This window comes from Aquarana catesbeiana, linkage group LG07 (assembly GCF_042186555.1).
Source record: "Aquarana catesbeiana isolate 2022-GZ linkage group LG07, ASM4218655v1, whole genome shotgun sequence".
Lineage (NCBI taxonomy): Eukaryota > Metazoa > Chordata > Amphibia > Anura > Ranidae > Aquarana > Aquarana catesbeiana.
The window spans coordinates 62,060,656-62,078,329 of NC_133330.1; the positions used below are offsets into that span (position 1 = coordinate 62,060,656).

General features: G+C 41.0%; 1 protein-coding gene across 5 annotated transcripts in view; it reads right to left on the reverse strand.

Annotated features, from left to right (window-relative positions):
• FLNB (filamin B) overlaps window positions 1–17,674 on the reverse strand; it is a 329,582-nt gene that overhangs the window by 96,803 nt on the left and 215,105 nt on the right. For all 5 annotated transcript variants that reach the window (XM_073592228.1, XM_073592229.1, XM_073592227.1 and 2 more), the window contains exons 21-25: window positions 16,830–17,427; window positions 15,590–15,763; window positions 6,420–6,582; window positions 2,924–3,084; window positions 295–462 (exon numbers count right to left, since the gene is read on the reverse strand). In XM_073592228.1, coding sequence (XP_073448329.1) covers window positions 295–462; window positions 2,924–3,084; window positions 6,420–6,582; window positions 15,590–15,763; window positions 16,830–17,427 — 1,264 coding nt within the window. The remainder of the gene's footprint in view (window positions 1–294; window positions 463–2,923; window positions 3,085–6,419; window positions 6,583–15,589; window positions 15,764–16,829; window positions 17,428–17,674) is intronic.

Consider the following 17,674-nt stretch of genomic DNA (forward strand, 5'->3'; position numbering starts at 1 on the left):
AGAGCTGTAGATTTTCACCAGCTTTTCTTTCTGATGTAGGAACAATACAGTGTTGACAGCAGACAATGCTCAATTCTCCTTCAACAGCCTTTTGGCATTGCCATACGCTAGTGTTACAGAGTCAACCCAGAGCTATCTGCATATGGTAATGGCAGGTGGGCACACACTGACAAAACGCACCGATTTTCAATTAACTTCCACTGTTTCCTCCAACATTAGAAAAAATATTTTTGGTCTATCCCCAAATAAAAAAAAAAGATCATTAATATGACCAATATAATAGGAAAGCCTTACCTCTTGGTCCAGTCACTTCTACATTAAGAGGAGCCACTCCTGCTTTGCTAGTGTCCACCACAAATTGCTGAGGAATTTGGGCCCGAACAGCGTTTCCCAGTCCAGGGCCAGCAACTTTTACCTTGCTGGAATCAACAACATCTTTTACAGGGACCTTGAATGGACTTCCTACAACATATGCAGAGTAGTATGTAAAATGAGTCAAGGCCACCAACAAAGTAATGATTTTAAAGCAGACAGTTAAAACATATCTAGAAAAATCTTATATCCGTTAAAAACAAAGCAAGTTCAAAACCAGGCTATAAGCAAAACCAAATATACTCTTTAAATTATGGACATTCAATTTGTAGGGTTTGTTTTGGTTAACCGCCTCTTGAGGATTGAACACAAGTTCTCGATGGGATTAAAGTGATTGTAAAGGCAGAAGGTTTTCTATCTTAATGCATTCTATGCATTATGATAAAAAAAAAAAAAAAACCTTCTGTGTGCAGCAGCCCCCCCTAATACTTACCTGAGGTCCATCTAGATCCAGCGATGTTGCACAAGAGACTCCGTTGTCTGGGACTCCCCTCCTCATTGGCCGAGACAGCAGTGCCGCGCCATTGGCTCCCGCTGCTGTCAAAGTCAGTGAGTCAATGAGGAGAGAAAGGGGGTGGAGCCTGGCCACGGCTCTGTGCCTGAATGGACACAGTGCTCGGCTTGGGTGCCCCCATAGCAAGCTGCTTGCTGCGGGGCCATTCAACAGGAAAGAAAGGCCAGGAGCACCAAAGAGGGGCCTGAGAGAAAAAGGAGGATCTGGGCTGCTCTGTGCAAAACCATTGCACAGAGCAGGCAAGTATATCATGTTTATTATTTTTAATGAAAAAAAAACATGAGACTTTAGTATCACTTTAAGGGCTGGGGATTTTCCTGGCCATGGACACAAAATGTCAATGTTTTGTTCCCCAAGCCACTTAGTTATCACTTTTGCCTTATGGAAAGGTGCTCCATCATGCTGGAAAAGGCATCCTTCATCACCAAACTGTTCTTGAATGACTGGGAGAAGTTGCTCCCGGACGATGTTTTTGTACCATTCTTTATTCATGGCAGTGTTCTTGGGCAAAATTGTGAGTGAGCCCAGTCACGTGGCTAAGAAGCAAACCTACACATGAACGGTCTCAGGATGCTTTACTGTTGGCGTGACACAGGAATGATGGTAGTGCACACCTTTTCTTCTCCAGACAAGGTTTTTTCTGGATGCCCCAAACAATCGGAAAAAGGGATTTAGCAAAGAAAGTTACTTTACCCAGTCCTCAGCAGTCCAATCCCTGTACTATTTGCAGAATATCAGTCTGTCCCTGATGTTTTTCCTTGGCGAGAAGTGGCTTCTTTGCTGCTCTTCTTGACACTAGGCCATCCCCCAAAAGTCTTCACCTCACTGTGTGTGCAGATGCACTCACACCTGCCTGCTGCCATTCCTAAGCAAGCTCTGCACTGGTGGCCCCCAGCTGAATCAACTGTAGGAGACGGCCTTGGCACTTGCTGGACTTTGAGTGCCCTGAAGCCTTCTTAATAACTGAACCTCTCTCCTTGAAGTTCTTGATGATCTAATAGTCGATTTAGGTGCAATCTTAGTGGAAGCAATATCCTTGCCTGTGAATCCCTTTTTGTGCAAAGCAATGATGACTGCATGTGTTTTCTTGCAGGTAACCATGTTTGACAAAGGAAGAACTGTGATTTCAAGCACCACCCTTCTTTTAAAGCTTTCAGTCTGTTATTTGAACTCAATCAGCATTACAGAGTGATTTCCAGCCTTGTCCTCATCAACACTGACACCTGTGTTAACAAGAGAATCACTTACATGATGTCAGTTTGGGATTAAGTTCATTTTAATGGCAAAGAGGGACTTTGCAATTCCTTTGATCACTCCTAAGATTCTGTAGTATATGCAAATTGCCATCATAAAAATGGAGGCAGCAGACTTTGTGAAAATTAATTTGTGTCATTCTCAAATCTTTTGGCCAGGGCTGTACAGTTGTCCTAGTGTGGACCACAAACTATAAATCCTCCATGTGTAAAAATCTTTAAAACAGCCAACATGTTTATGGCGTTTCAGAAAGCAAGAAAGTAATGTTCCATTGTTCTAGAAGAGATTAATATGTACCTTCTACAGCAAAACAAACCTGATCGTATTTCACAAATGTCCAATCAAAAAAGGAAAAAAAAAAATGTGATGAAAACACGTATCTACTTCAGCCCAAATGATGGCAACGAGACAATATGTAACCAAACTGAACAGTTTTCAGCTAACACACAAAGGGAAATTTACTGTCTGCTCCGGAACACTGAGGTTTGGTCTGTGGATAGACTTACAACCAGTAAAACAACATGCTATATTTAGGAGATGAAAGTTTAGGTCATTTTGTCAGTGCTCCATTTTTAAATGCTTCATGTTGGCCTCTGAAGCATGGTAATAAATATAAGAGCCATAAAACATAACGGCAGCTTTGACCACAGACACTGCTGTTTATTAAGTTAACACAGCTCAGTCTATAATTTACATATTGAGATATTCTTTTACTATTTACTGCAAGACAGATGTTGCCAAAAGTCATAGCCAGCTGAAGGATGCCAGCAATATTCACAGTACCTGGAATATGCTCCCCGTCATATGTTATGTTGACATCATAATCTCCTGTGGCGTATGGTATGTACTCAACACTGCAGCTGCCATCTTTGTTGTCCTTACAAGACATTTTGGATTCGGATGGACCCTCAACTGTAATTCCCAGACCGCCAATCCCTGCCCCTCTGAAATAAAACATATAGCAAGTCATTACAGGATGATCGTTTTATTTCTCTGCCCCTCAACATTTACTGTTCAGCCCAAGACTACCAAGTTCAACTAGAGTTTAATGCTCTAATTGTCCATTGTAATAAGGTTGCCTTGATGTATTCTAGGTATTTTAGAAAATCAAATGTAAACTTGCTTATTAATCGCAACTGGAAAATCAATTCAGCTCAGACTACGCCCAGAATAAAACATTACTAAAAAGCTTTGGTTTAAAATTCTATTTTGCTCTGCTATGGATGAAATGTAAATATATTTCATCATTTGTAATTACGTTAACATTTGAGAAAGCTTTTATGGAGGTAGTGTAGTGGATTATGGGTGACAGTATTTCACACACATATACATATATAGAGGAATAAAAACTATACACTTTCTAAAGTCAATTTTTAATTAGTGGTTATAAACCTCTGACATGAAAACTAACAAAGCATATCCCTCATATAGGGTGTACTTGCCTCAATTGAAAGCACTTAGTATGACTTCTGTCTAGTGCCTCTATCTGCACGAGTCATTTCTAACAGACTGTGCCGACTCCAAGGGATAAAGGAGGACAGGTGCTTCAGCACACAGCCGGTGACTGACAGCCTCAACTGTGCACGTTTCCCTATGAAAGTGTGTGTGTGTGTGTGTGTGTGTGTGTCTCAAGTCTCAGAATACACTCAGCTCTCTTCTATGCACTCTGCAGTATATCAGATCCCAGGCAACAGCCTGCTGGAGCTGGGAAATATCCTTTGGTCTGTGTGTTTTAGAAGGATGTAGAAAAGACAGGGATGCAGATGAACAGGTACAACTACTTTAGAAGGATTTGTTTCAGCTCTGTAGATCACCTGAGGCGAGTATATGTAAGCCAGCATATGAATTGGTAAGTTAACACACATAAATCTAAAGGGGAATTTTAAAATCTTATTTAAAATGTGCAAGACTAGCTTTAAATAAGACAGCTTTACATATTAGATTAGCGATGGGGAAACTATAAAATAATAAAGGTTTAAAAGTCCACTAACCCTTTTAACAATATTAAAAAACTCTAGTGGTGATTCATCACCACAATATGAACTGAGAAAGGGTAACAGTAACATGACATTAGGGGAAGAAAAAAAACAAAATTAAAAAAAAAAAAAAAAAAAAAAAAAGGACAAAAAGATGACACATACACATTCCAGGGCTATCAGTTTAATAAAACAAAAACACAACCATAAAAAAAAAAGAAACGAGTATTAGATTTAAAAGACATCCTAAGGGTCAGACATTGGCTTAGCTACAGATTGCTGAATGAGTGCAAATCTGTAGCAGAGCAGGCCACCCTAATGATGTAGCACTAGTTTAACCTGTAGAAGCCGCAATTATTATTATTATTCTTAGCAACAAATCAACTATAGCTATTAAATGATTAGCTACAAATTGCCGTTGATCTTTGGCACTTGCAACACTAAGGAATCAATAATACAAATTTGTCTGTCTGACATGGCTCCAAGGCTACCCACAGACCTATCAACAGGAAATTAATTTAGGTCTATAGACTCTCTGGCAACACCACCTGACAGACCAATCTCATGTCTATGGCCACCCTAGGACTTTTGTAGACTGGGAAGTTATACAAAAAATGTACTGAAAGTAATGAAAAAAGGGGGCTTTTTTTTATAGGTCAAATTTCACATGTTGGTAGAGTAACTCTTCCTCTGGAGTAACTCCACTGCAGGTAAATGAGGGATTGCAAATAGAAGTAATGTGCAGTCATTAAATTCTTGACAAAGGAGGGGTGCATTCTGTCCGATGTCCACAGAAGGCTCCAGAATGTTTACCAAGAAGACACCACTGACAAGAGTCACCAATGACAAGACATTGCTCTGGTTAATGGTGTTATCTCAGTAAACATTCTGTAGCCTTCTGCAGATGTCTCACAGTCTACACCCCTTCTTCCTCAAGAACTCAATGATAGCACGTTACTTCTCCTTGGAATCCATTATTTACCTGCAATGATAAAGAAGAAGTGGGGCGGGTTTATGATCATGTGACCGCCGTAATTGGCTGTCATGACGGTCACATGATTGGAAATCTCCTGATTGCAAGTAGCGATTGGGAGCTTTCCGTAAGCTGCTGACAACTGTTCCAGAGTGCGCAGGGCACATGCTCTTGGCAGAGCTATATTCACACCAATTTACGCAAATATGGGGCCGCTTGGTGCCAAGGCCCGCCCGCTGAGATTCCGCATATTTGCGTGCTGCTGGCGCCAAGGGGTTAATAAAAAAAGTTATGCAGTACTGTTGGCACAGTCCTCTTGCAAATAAATCACCTAGTGACAACCAAGCACAATTTCTCTACATAGGTGGAGCACAGCTTTGTAAAATATAAGGTTCCAAGTAACAATCACTGATCACAGGTTTCCTGATAGAAAACTTACTTATGCATCTTTTGCATGCCTGGCAATTCTTATTAGATTAGGCAGAAATAGCACAATGTTAAGGGATGTTTATTGCTGTAAAATAATGCTCAACACCCTAAATAAACGCTGCTATATCATTTCAGTCTGGCCACTTTTGCACGTATAACTATGTAAAACATTAATAAGCGTCAATACTGTTTAAAATCCAGTAATATACCATCTCATCCTACTCTGCACATGCTCTGTGGCTCGTAATTTTTAGGCACTGACGAATTTGTAAAGGCCAATCTGCTGACAGTCTAAGGATTTAATGCTGCTGATGGCTCTGGGCTTCAGCAAAATGGCAGTCTCCAGCAAGAACAAACAGGAGCAATGCTATTGCTAAGGCAATTTACAGAACACACTAATTTTGGTAGCATAATTATTAATGAGGAATGTATGTTTCTTGCTAAAGAACATTATCTTTATCATATTATGGGTAAAGTTCCAATTTATGGACCCTAGTCAAAATGTTATTTTTAGTTTTGGAGTGGAGAAGTGTTTGAACCTCTGGCAGTTTTTGGGTTACTGCCACTTGTGTCTCCATTGGGAAGATTTTCCCCTACACTTCCTGTCCCAGAGTCACAGGACAGCAAGGGATAACAAATCTCTCCACTGAGGACAAAGACAAAATTTTTCTTTAGTAGAGTGGAAAACAGTTTAACCCTGGTTTTCTTATTTGCTGTTCTGGTGTGAAGTTGTAGTGGAAGTTAAAAAAAAATATCTTCATAATGGGGTCACAGACTGCAATACAAACCAAAGAGAAAAACTAATATTCTTCCACTCTATCCAAAACAAGAAAAAAAAAAAAGAAAAAAGTTCTGCATTCTTAAATGGATATTTCATAAAAAGTAAAGCTTTTTATTCTACCTTGTAATCACAGAAAAGGCATTTGGCTTATTTGTAAGAGCTTCCTGTAGCCCAGGCCCCTGTGCCTTTACACGAGAGGGGTAGCAGCCTTCTGTCACTCCGACCTTAAATGGGCTTTTGGGAACCGGTTCATCATCATACGTCACCTTCACAGAGTGGGCACCTAATGAAAACAGTTTCAGTTATACACATTTGCATCTTATTGTTCTGATAGGATATCAGTCTTTTTGGACAAGGACCTATTACTGGATAGTGGTGAAAATGGAAGTGCAAGAAAAGAGAACAAAAAAAGCTCCACTGATATTATGTAAAGTCACACGATGGCAGTTTGCATTAGAGCCTACAGCAGGGGGAGTCAACCTTGGCCCTCCAACTGTTTTGAAACTATAAGTCCCATGAGACATTGCAAGACCCCGACAATCACAGGCATGATGGGATTTGTTCACCACAGCTGGAGGGCCCGAGGTTGCCTACAGCAACCCATTCCTTTGAAAAGTACAAATTAATTAATAAAAGAGAACCTGCTACCAAATAAAAAAATTGCAAGTAAAGGCACAGAAAAATCAGGTAATTTATATGCTTATTGCAGTGTTTTCCCTTTTCATAGTGTGTTTGTTTCTGACTTGCAATGTGCCAATAGTAACCAACCTCTCTCTGGCTTCTTTGAAACACTGTTGCTAGGAAATCTGTTCCACCTATGCCACATTTTTCACATATACTGTTTGCTGCAGAGGATGTAGAAACTAATTTAAAAGCAGCACAGTCTTCAGGTCCTATTCTGTCAGGTTAAAGGGTAACTGAAGGCACTTTACTTACCTCCTTTCTAAAGGTCTGGGTCCCTCGCTGGCACAAGCATCTTCTCCCTAGGTGCCGGTCTTTGCGCAGCTCCATTGGCTGGCACAGGATGCTGCTACTCCTGTGCTTGTGCAGGAGTTGGTCATCCCAGCACACAAACCGTGCCATGTAAGCTGAGCTGATCAGTTTACATGCCACTGAAGACTGCAAGCAGCCAGGTAGGTGTATTTTATGGCAGAATAAAACAGATGGCAATAGTTGCCTGCCTGCTCGCAGTTGGTTGAAAAATGGCTTTAGTTCCACTTTAAAGCGGGGGTCCACCTATCTATCGTTTTTTTTTTTTTTTTGAGTTCATTCACAAACTTTTCTTCTCAGCATTACATACTCACATATTGTGTGTAATATGTCCGCCTGTGTCAGATTTCGTCGGAAAGAATAACTTTTATTATTCACTGCAGGCGGTTTCCATCTTCATTGTGGGCATTTGAAGCCCACAAGCATTTATTTCCTGGATGCGGTGAATGCTGTGCTCCCAGCATTCACCGCTCGTTTCCGCACATGCTCAGTGGCATCCTGGGAAGCCTGAGACTAGCTCCCAGGAGACTGTGCGGAGTCTGGGAAAGGCTAGAAACACGCCTACTCCCACGGGAGGAGAACCAGGAAGTGCAAAGAAGAATAGAAAAATAAAAAGGTAATTATGGCGATTTAAATTTTTTTAAACGGCATGTCAGCATCTAGGCAAGGAAGAGAATACATACAGATATTGTTCAAAATTTGGGTGGAACTGCGCTTTAAGCTGGCCACTCAGGACAAACTTTTCTACCAATGCTTGTAAAATCACCCAAAATTCAAGCCATATGTGGCCTTGCCAACACCACTTTACTCAACAATCTTGATTGGTAAATTTAAGGGGCCAGGCCAGAAAAAAAGGCAGCTGAACACTGACTGCAGCCAATCCAGTCCAATGCAGTCATTTTCTGGATATTCTGACAACCGTGGGTGTCAGCTGTTAGAATACAATAGCTGGCAGCTGAAGATCTGTCCATCTACGTGGTTTAGCGTGAATTGAGAATTCTATGGATTTCTCTTGTTCACCACAGTTTTGATAAATTCCCCCATCCCCAAGCCTTCTAGCTTTTTTTTTTAATGTAATCTTTATTTTGAAAGATTTTTTTTCATAAATATGAACAGAAAACTGTAAGAAAAAAAGAAATTGTGGTGCAAGTGAATGTGGCAGTTACAACGAGGAAGAAACATACAGCTGATGGCATACAAAATAGAGCACATTGAACAAAGTCCGAACTTCAATGCAAAAATGGCTATGAGAGTCATGTTGCTAGGTACCACATCATATTGCATAGATTGTCAGCGGTGATATACCTGATGCTAAAATGAGAGCAGCAAAGCAGTCTAAGACTAATCAACACAATAAGAATTAAAGAGAAAAATGAAAGAAAAATGAAAAAAGGGCACTCCAATAAGGTTGCATTGTCGCATTTTGAGTATAACCAGTGGGTTAGATTGAGTCACAAACGTTTAAAGTATCAATATAAATTCAAATAACATAGGCCATGAAACATAGGTCAAACCTTGCAGGGTGCAAAGTGCATATCAGATTATAGAAAGGAGGGGAGCTAAGGGCAGTGCTCAAACCCCCATCCCCTGGGATTCAACAGGCATAGGTGTAGTGGGTTGTGAGGCCGCCAAGGAACCTGAACTATAGTGAATCCAGGTGGCCCAAACTGCATAAAATTTACTATGGCGACCCTTGCATGTCGCCATCCATTCCTCAGCCTCCATTATGTTATTCACCAGGGTTATCCACTGTGCCCGGCAAGGAAATTGGGTCTTCTTCAAATAAATTGGAATTACCCATTGTGCTGCGTTTAAAAGATGAGGCAGAACATATTTGCGATAGTAGCCAAGAAGAATGGAGGGGACATGAAGTAGGAATTGCAGTGATAAGTCAAGCAAGTCAATGTCTAAGATCGTTCTAATTTGAGCTCTGTCTTGCCAGTATGGCCTTAGCTTAGGGCATTCCCACCAAATATGCAGGAAGGTACCACGGTGACCACAATCCCTCCAACAAGCGTCAGACAAGAACGGATAGATTCTCGCTAGCCCAGAAGGAATCTGGTACCAGCGAGTAAGAAGCTTAAAGCTATTTTCTTGCATCTTTGTATCCACAGAACTGGTATAACTGGTACAGTATAGGTGATCGAGTTGAGTCTCTGAAAAATTATGCTGCAAGTCTCTCTCCCATTCTCGTATGTATACAGGTATTTCAGCAGGCTCTTCAGACTGAAGCATCCCATAAAACACCAAAATGGAGTGAGGGACCTGGGCGCTCGACACACAAAGCTTCTCGAAAAAGGTTAAAGTTGATGGTCGGCAAAAAGCAGGGGACAGGCTGTGAATGAAATGATGAAGTTGTCTATAGTTCCAGGCATCAAATGGAAATCATCCATATTGATCTTGTAGTGTATACAGGGGATTAGGCCCTGCTCCTGGTCAAACCTACCACATGTCACCTCGCCACCCACTGCCCATGACCGAAAGAAAGGGGTGTTCCCCAGGAGTGAACCAAGGGAAGCTCCCCAGGCGAGCAAGAGGAGAAACAGTGGGGGATAAGTGCCCCTGTTTTTTCAAAGCATCCCATAGATTTGAGGCATGAGCGGTAGTGGGCAAAGCAAATTCGGTGCCAGTCCAAAATCCGTTGCAGGGCAATAGCCTCATAGTATCGACATAGTGGGAATGCTCATGCCATTCAGCCAATTAGGGTGCGGAGAGCCAAGTGTTCTCTATTCATTGTATTACAAGCAACAGCCTAATATTTCTCTTTCGTAGCTTTTTTTTTTTTTTTTTTTTTAATACAAGAGATCTATACTATTAAAGAGGAATTGAACTCTGGAAGCTGTGTCAAAAAAGTAGGCAGAGGGTAAAGGACAAAATCACAAGCTTTTCTTGGTGTTCCCAAAGCTCTTTGCTCATTACTGATTTAACAAGCCTTGTTCTGCACTGTATCCCTGGGTGGAGGAAGTCATCCTGGTAAAGGCAGTGCTTCGCTTCCTCACGTCAGAACCTCGAGCAAAGAGAACAGTGAGCAGCACAGTAGCATCACCAACTCTCCTGAGACTGCAGTGCCTTAATCATACAGTAGATATGGCTACAAGGCTTCAGACACAGGGGTCTCTAGACACCCTTGCATACCAGAAGTGCCCTGATATTTTTCAGTAGGAAATCAAGACAAAGGGTTAATTTATACGGCAAGTCTAATGCCGCGTACATACGACCGGACTTTCCGGCAGAAAAGCTCAGACGGAATCATTCTGTCGGACATTCCGATCATGTGTGGGCTTCAGCAGACTTTTTCCTTTCTAAAATTCTGATGGACCTAGAAATAGAACATGTTCCAAATCTTTCTGACGGAATCAGTTCCTATCGGGAAAACCGCTCGTCTGTATGCTATTCCGACAGACCAAAAACGACGCAAGGGCAGCTATTGAACTTCCTTTTTCTAGTCCCGTCGTACGTCTAAACGATCGGACTTTGGTGTGATCGTGTGTAGGCAAGTCCGTTTCAGCGGAACTCCATCGGAGTCTATTCTGACGGAAAGTCCGGTCGTGTGTACGCGGCATTAGGCAGTAACCTGAAAAGGTACCCTTTATTAATAAAGCATTTCTAAAAATTTTCTTATAACATAGCAAATATTTGGATTCAGTTTAACTTTAGGTCTTCCAAAGCTAATAGAGTCTACATGAGCGTTTTCTTTGTAACAATTCATAGAGTATACAGCAATGCTGTACAATTACAGTTAAGAATCAGAACCCACCACTCCTCCCATATGAATGGCCTTGTACAGGAAAGTGTCTGAACTGCTCATTAAAAGAATAATTCAGCAGTCAATTCCTATAGGATACATTTGACTGGTTGTAAAAAAAGAAGAAGAGGAAACATTTTTCATTCCATATATTTCCAAACTCCAAGACCCTGTTGTCATCAATTTCCTTATACTTTAAATTTAATTAAAACAAAGTTAATTTAAAGAAAAAATAGACATTTGTGGCATTCCTAGAGGACAACGGCCTTAACTGAGTGTATTAATATGCCTATTCTTGTGTTTATGACTTTACTGACATTTTCCTGTTATGGTTTCCGATTTCACAGTATTTCTGCAACCTCAATGTATAAAAAAAAAAAAAAAAAAAGAACTGGGATTAGAAAATATTGTGGTTTGGGGTTACTGTTCTAACACTAAAGAACAAATAGAAAGTACTCTTTCCATGTGTTTGTTCTGTACTCCAGAAGTTGCTGAGTAAACTAAACACTGCGTACACGTGTAGCTCACCCTGCAGCAGATATTGGGCATAAGGCAAAGTGAATGATGCAATTAAAAATCTGGGCTGTGCTCTACAACCTCCCATAGGTAACTACAGATCCTCTTCAATAACGCTTTTGACAACCTTTGTTCCAAAACCTTTAGTTCTGTCCGTCTGTACTCCTAAACCATAAGTTAGCCAATAAAAAATATCATTCTCTCTAAACTATCTTCCAAACCCTTTAAAAGGCTTGATTAGGTGGAACTTTGAGGAGCTAATCAGAAATATTTTTTTTTGTGTATTATGTGGAAGCCGGGGATTACCAGCCAGGCAAAAATGGGCAAACAGAACAGTTTATCCTCAGCAATGAAAAATACAAAAATGGTCATCAATTTCCAGTGCAAAATAAAGGCTTGGCTCGCCGCCAGTAACAAGGTTTTTGAAAGTTCCTGCCTGCCTCTGGGATCCCAAATAGGAGGTCTCTACAAGTTCAGTAACCGTGTCTCAGTCACAAGCTTGTCCACGCTGCTTTGTTCTGCTCTTCTCCACCTCACAGACACCTGCTGGCTGTTTCCTGTTCCTTTCCTGGACACAACAGCAGATGGGTTAACCCCTTTGGGACCAAAGTCCCTGCAATCAATATTGGAGGCTCTTTCCTACCTAAAGTCTCTCTTAATCTCAATTCTGGGTCCCAAATCCCAATCCAGAGAGCACTATAAATCATTCCTCTCTTCTCTGCCTGAGCTACCCTAGAACCCTTCCCCCTGCATGGGCAAGAACCCCTGAGTATTCCAAACTGCATACAAGTTGTCTCCCTTAAAAGAACCACAACCCAAATTAGCAGGGAAATATCTCCCATTCAGGACCCATCCTTGGTGTCCTGTACATTTGGTATTGTGGGGAGAAGTTGTTGCACACTGCCGATGTACTCTTGGTTATCACTCTAAAGTATGATCTCAATGGATGTAGTTTTGATTGCGTTAATAACAAATATGTGTACTCTTCATACCAGGAAATTAGGTTGAGTCTAAATGTGCAGTGACAACCCCCCCCCCCAAGGGTTAAATGTCCACCTACTCTATGGGTGCTTGAGTAAGGTGTACTACTTGCCTTATTTCCGGCTCCAGCAGGGTCACTCCAGCTGTGCAACTGGTCCAGCACTGCGGGATCTGTAATGCGCTTTGGCCCTGGTTGCATGCTTGCCTCTGGACGTACAATGCAAGTTTAATAGTGCTTAACTGCAAGTAATGATGCAGGGCAAAGAAAACCGTGGTGGAGTGGGGGATAGCGTAAGCAATACACCCTATTCCTGTACCCCAAATGAGCTTTTAAATCTTGCCCTGGGGGGGGGGGGGGGGGGGGTTCACTGCAAAAGGTATTTTTTACACAAAATTGAGAATAAGCATCACAACTTTTAGGTGTCCTGTTCCTACTATTTGGAACAAAGGAAAAACACCCCCTCAAGTGGGACTTTGACAGACCATCCACTCAAATATATATAAAAAAATGTCTTTAATAGTATAGAATAAAATACATGTGAAATCTACACATGACAAGAGTTCAAGTATCACATGAAAAACAAAACAAAAACAAACAACTGTGTACATGAACATCATACAATGTAAATGCCCTAATGCCTGACGCGTTTCCGGTATGAAGTATTCAGATACCTTCGTCAGGGTGAGGGTTCGAAAAGTTTTTTACATGTATATTGGTTCTAAAATACAAAGAGATATGTCAGACAATACATACAATCGGAGTGTAAATTGTGTAAAAAGAGAGACAATTAGCCATATGCACAAGATGTAATATAATATGGATGAATAAACATAGGGGCGAAGAGTAAATAATTAGACAGTGAATATACACATACCCAGTTTGATGGTTCCATGTAATAAGCAGGCACTAAGGATAAAGAGTCCGTAATAGTATTGCGTGGCTGTCAGGCACTTCACTAGTTCCCCTATTGAGTCTGCTGATGTGGTCTAAGAACGATCGCTCTATATTTACTTGGAGGAGCCGTACTACTGTGGCCCCTCCCTTCTCTCTCAGCTGATCTGTGCACTCCATGAACGTCAGTGGGAGTGATGCATGCACGCGCCAGCCTCTTTCCCCACACCAATCATGGCTGTACACACTGGGGCGCATGCGCCGGCGTCACACACCAGCATACAAATACAGGGAGCAAATCACTCTATCCCGGGCACGGACGGGGCTGCAGCACGCTACATGGCAGACAGTGACACTTGCAAGTAGGTTTCTGCTACCCTGGGGATTTGAATACATATTTAAACCTGTTTACCTCACATGATACTTACCTTATGCATTAGTATAAGTAGGACACACTGCTCCAGGGACATCTGGATATTTATCCCTTGGTCACTCAGGTAATATTCCAGGCTCCAGTGACTAGTTGTCCCCCATATTTCTATGGGTACTACATTGGCATAGCCCACAGGGTTGGTACGTTTTCTCCTCTCCCTTTCTGTTTGGGTTTTTTTGAACACATCCACTCCGCTGCTGCCTATTTTAGACACATCCTTTTTGCTCTTTTTCTGAGTCCCTCGTTGGCACCCGCTCATTCCATAGGTCATCTTCTTCTCCCTTTATGAGCGCGAGGATACTTACCGTGGGCCATGTCCTGTCTACCATATTCTTTTTACCACCAGCAGACTCATTTAGATAGAGAGATATATCTATCTATCTATCTATCTATATCTATATCTATATCTATATCTATATCTATATCTATATATATATATATATATATATATATATCTCTCTATCTATCTATCTATCCATATATATCTATATATATATATCTCTATCTATCTATATATATCTATATATCTATAGATATATCTATATCTATATATCTCTATCTATCTTTCTTTAGTAAATGATTCTTTCACTTTTTTGTTTTTTCCTTTTTTCTTTTTCTTCTTTCACTCATTCTTGAGAATGCTTTGGGGCGTCTTTTCCGTCACTCAATTCATTCTTCTTCTCCACCATGCAGATAATGCAGACATTACGCACCTAAGATTTGGCCCATTTTTTCGCAGTCTGACAGCCACGCAATACTATTACTGACTCTTTATCCTCAGTGCCTGCTTATTACATGGAACCATCAAACTGGGTATGTGTATATTCACGGTCTAATTATGTACTCTTCGCCCCTATGTTTATTCATCCATATTATATTACATCTTGTGCATATGGCCAATTGTCTCTCTTTTTACACCATTTACACTCCGATTCTATGTATTGTCTGAGATAGCTCTTTGTATTTTAGAACCGATATACATGTAAAAAAACTTTTCAAACCCTCAGCCCCTGACGAAGGTATCTGAACACTTCAAACTGGAAACGCGTCAGGCATTAGGGCATTTACATTGTATGGTGTTCATGTACACAGTTGTTTGTTTTTGTTTTTCATGTGATACTTGTTGCGAACTCTTGTCATGTGTAGATTTCACATGTAATTTATTCTATACTATTAAAGATATTTTTTTTTTAATATATTTTTGAGTGGATGGTCTGTCAAAGTCCCACTTGAGGGGGTGTTTTTCCTTTGTTCCTACGTACAGGGATGGGACTACCACACTCTATGTGACATGATGGGAGCCTCTCCTTTTTCTTTTTCCTAACATTTAATTGTCAAATGCCAAAGCCTCAGTGAACATGCAATATGTGATTGAAAGTACAGAGCTGTCTGAAGGGAGGAGGGAGGGAGGGGGAGGAGTCGATATTTATTAATCTAGGTGTGTAAATTACAGCTTGAGTTAGTGAACTTTGTACACAGGCTGAAGAAAAGCAGAAAACCTAGAGTATACGTAAAAAAGGAGTAAAGCGTTCTACCTGCTTTCTATAACAGTTGCAGAAAGTAATGACTCAGCAATGCATGTAGTAGAATGGGACAAGTTTAAGGTTTATAAAAGGGTTAAGTCTTTAGCAGATAAACCCCAAGTTTTGTTCTGCAGTAGGCACATTACTGGCTTACAATCAACACCACACCATCTATTCATTTTATCATGCAGCTTTGTTTTGACCATTTACCTTTTTCAAAAGGTGTGTACTCCACTTCGTAAGTCCCATCACCCTTATCTTTAACCAGGCAATCTGTTGCTCCTCCAGATGGATTGGTGATTTTGGTTTTGATGTGATTTCCTCCAGTACGTGTCAGAGGTCGGGCGTCCACTGTGAAATTTGTTGTGGCTTCCCTAAATACTCCTGTGCATTAATAAGATTCATTAAAAGCATGTCATAACATTGTATAGCAAACAAATTTAAAATTAATTTGTGGCTAGGTACTGTATAGTTAATGTGCATGTAAAGTTAATTTTTCTTACAGATTTGCTTTTGCTTTCGGTTTCAGAGAAACCGGAAGTTAGGCAATTGTTTCAAAGCAAGGTGAAATTTCCTCTTAGGCAATTGTCACTTCCTGTTTCTGTGACAATGCTAACATTTTGGATTTTCCATCACTTTTTATACTAGAGACAGTGGTCAGGACAAAGAGTGCAACTCCCTAGCCAGGATATACTGTAGACATAAAAAGCTGATAGGGGTTCTAACTCTTCCAAACGCCATCCAAAACTACAACAGGTCTAGACAATGAGCAGCTCTGGAACAACTGAAGGAACGTGCACAATAGACTGACAATGCTGATTCTAATTGTGAAGCAGTGGCTTAATGTTATCAGCCTGCAAAAGGAACTGCAGATTCTCCAGGTAAGAAACTTTTCTACAGATATGCAAAAAACTATTTGCTTAAAGCAGTTGTATACCCCGCTTGCACATTTTTACCTACAGGCAAGCCTATAATAAGGCTTACTAGTAGGTAAAATGAATATTTCCTAAACCTGTAAGGTTTAGGAGATATTCACTTTGCATGCAGCCGCTGACGTCAGGGGCACATGCGCTCTGAAGGTCCAGAAATTCAGAGCTCCTTGCCAGAACAAGGACTCCTGCGTGCATGTGCGGGATTGAGGTCATCGCAGCTCCAACCACTCACAGCGCCAGAGCCGTGAACCCGGAAGAAACGCAGAGGGAACATGCCAGCTCCCTCAGTGTTGACCGGGAGGCGGTGCATACTAGCCCATTATGCCTTTGCCTTACAGGTTTTTTGTTTTTTTTTCCCAGGGCATACAATCGCAGACAGTATACAGTAAGGAATAATGTCCAACATATCAGAACATATTTGGGGTTTGCAAACACTTTAAGACTCCCTGGGACACAAATTACAATGTCTCCACCTTCCCTGATATTGTAACTTTTCGCTACAAGCTATTACATCTTACCATCGCCTTCCACACCAGGTCCAAAAACCTTGACTTTACTAGTGTCCACAGCAGGGTCAATCTTTACACGAGCAGGAAACTTTGGCACTTTCTCTCCTCCATACTTCATAGACAATGTGTACATGCCAGCAAAGAGAGGAGCATAGGTGACAGAATGGGTTCCATCACCATTGTCCTGAATGTAAACCTCAGCTTTGGATCCAGAATCAGACACTGCCTCCGTGGTGAGAACTCCAGGGCCTGCTTGGGAACAGTCTACATGAATAAGTCCAGCCTCCCCTACTTTGCCATGCTCCAGACCAGGACCTGTGGCAACCACTTTGGAAGGATCAAAAGGCATTTCAATTTCAGCTTGGAATGGGGAACCTGGAATATGAGTTTCTTCAAAAAGAATGTTCACAAAGTATTCACCAGGTGTGGTCGGCAGGTAGGAAACTGAGCATGTGCCATCACCATTGTCAGAACATTCAATTTTGGCTTCGCATGGCCCTTCAACAGTCAAGCCCAAACCTCCAGTGCCTGCTCCTTTAGTGTCAATGGTAAATTCAGCAGGCTTGCCAACCAGTCCTCCTTTAAGGCCTGGTCCATATGCTTTAACCTAAAAAGTGAAAACGTTTTTAGATAGGGTTTACAAAAATGCAACAACTTTGAATTATAAAACATTTACTTGAAGGATGCTCAGATCTAATTAATGAAGAGGCTACTGATGTTACCTAAAAAGTATTTCTGCCTAAAATCTATTTAACGTCATAATAAATTACAACATTTCTTTGCTACTAATAGAGGCTGTGATAGGAGACTGCTCTAGTAATGAAAAACTTACTGCATGACAGAGTATTTGTTGT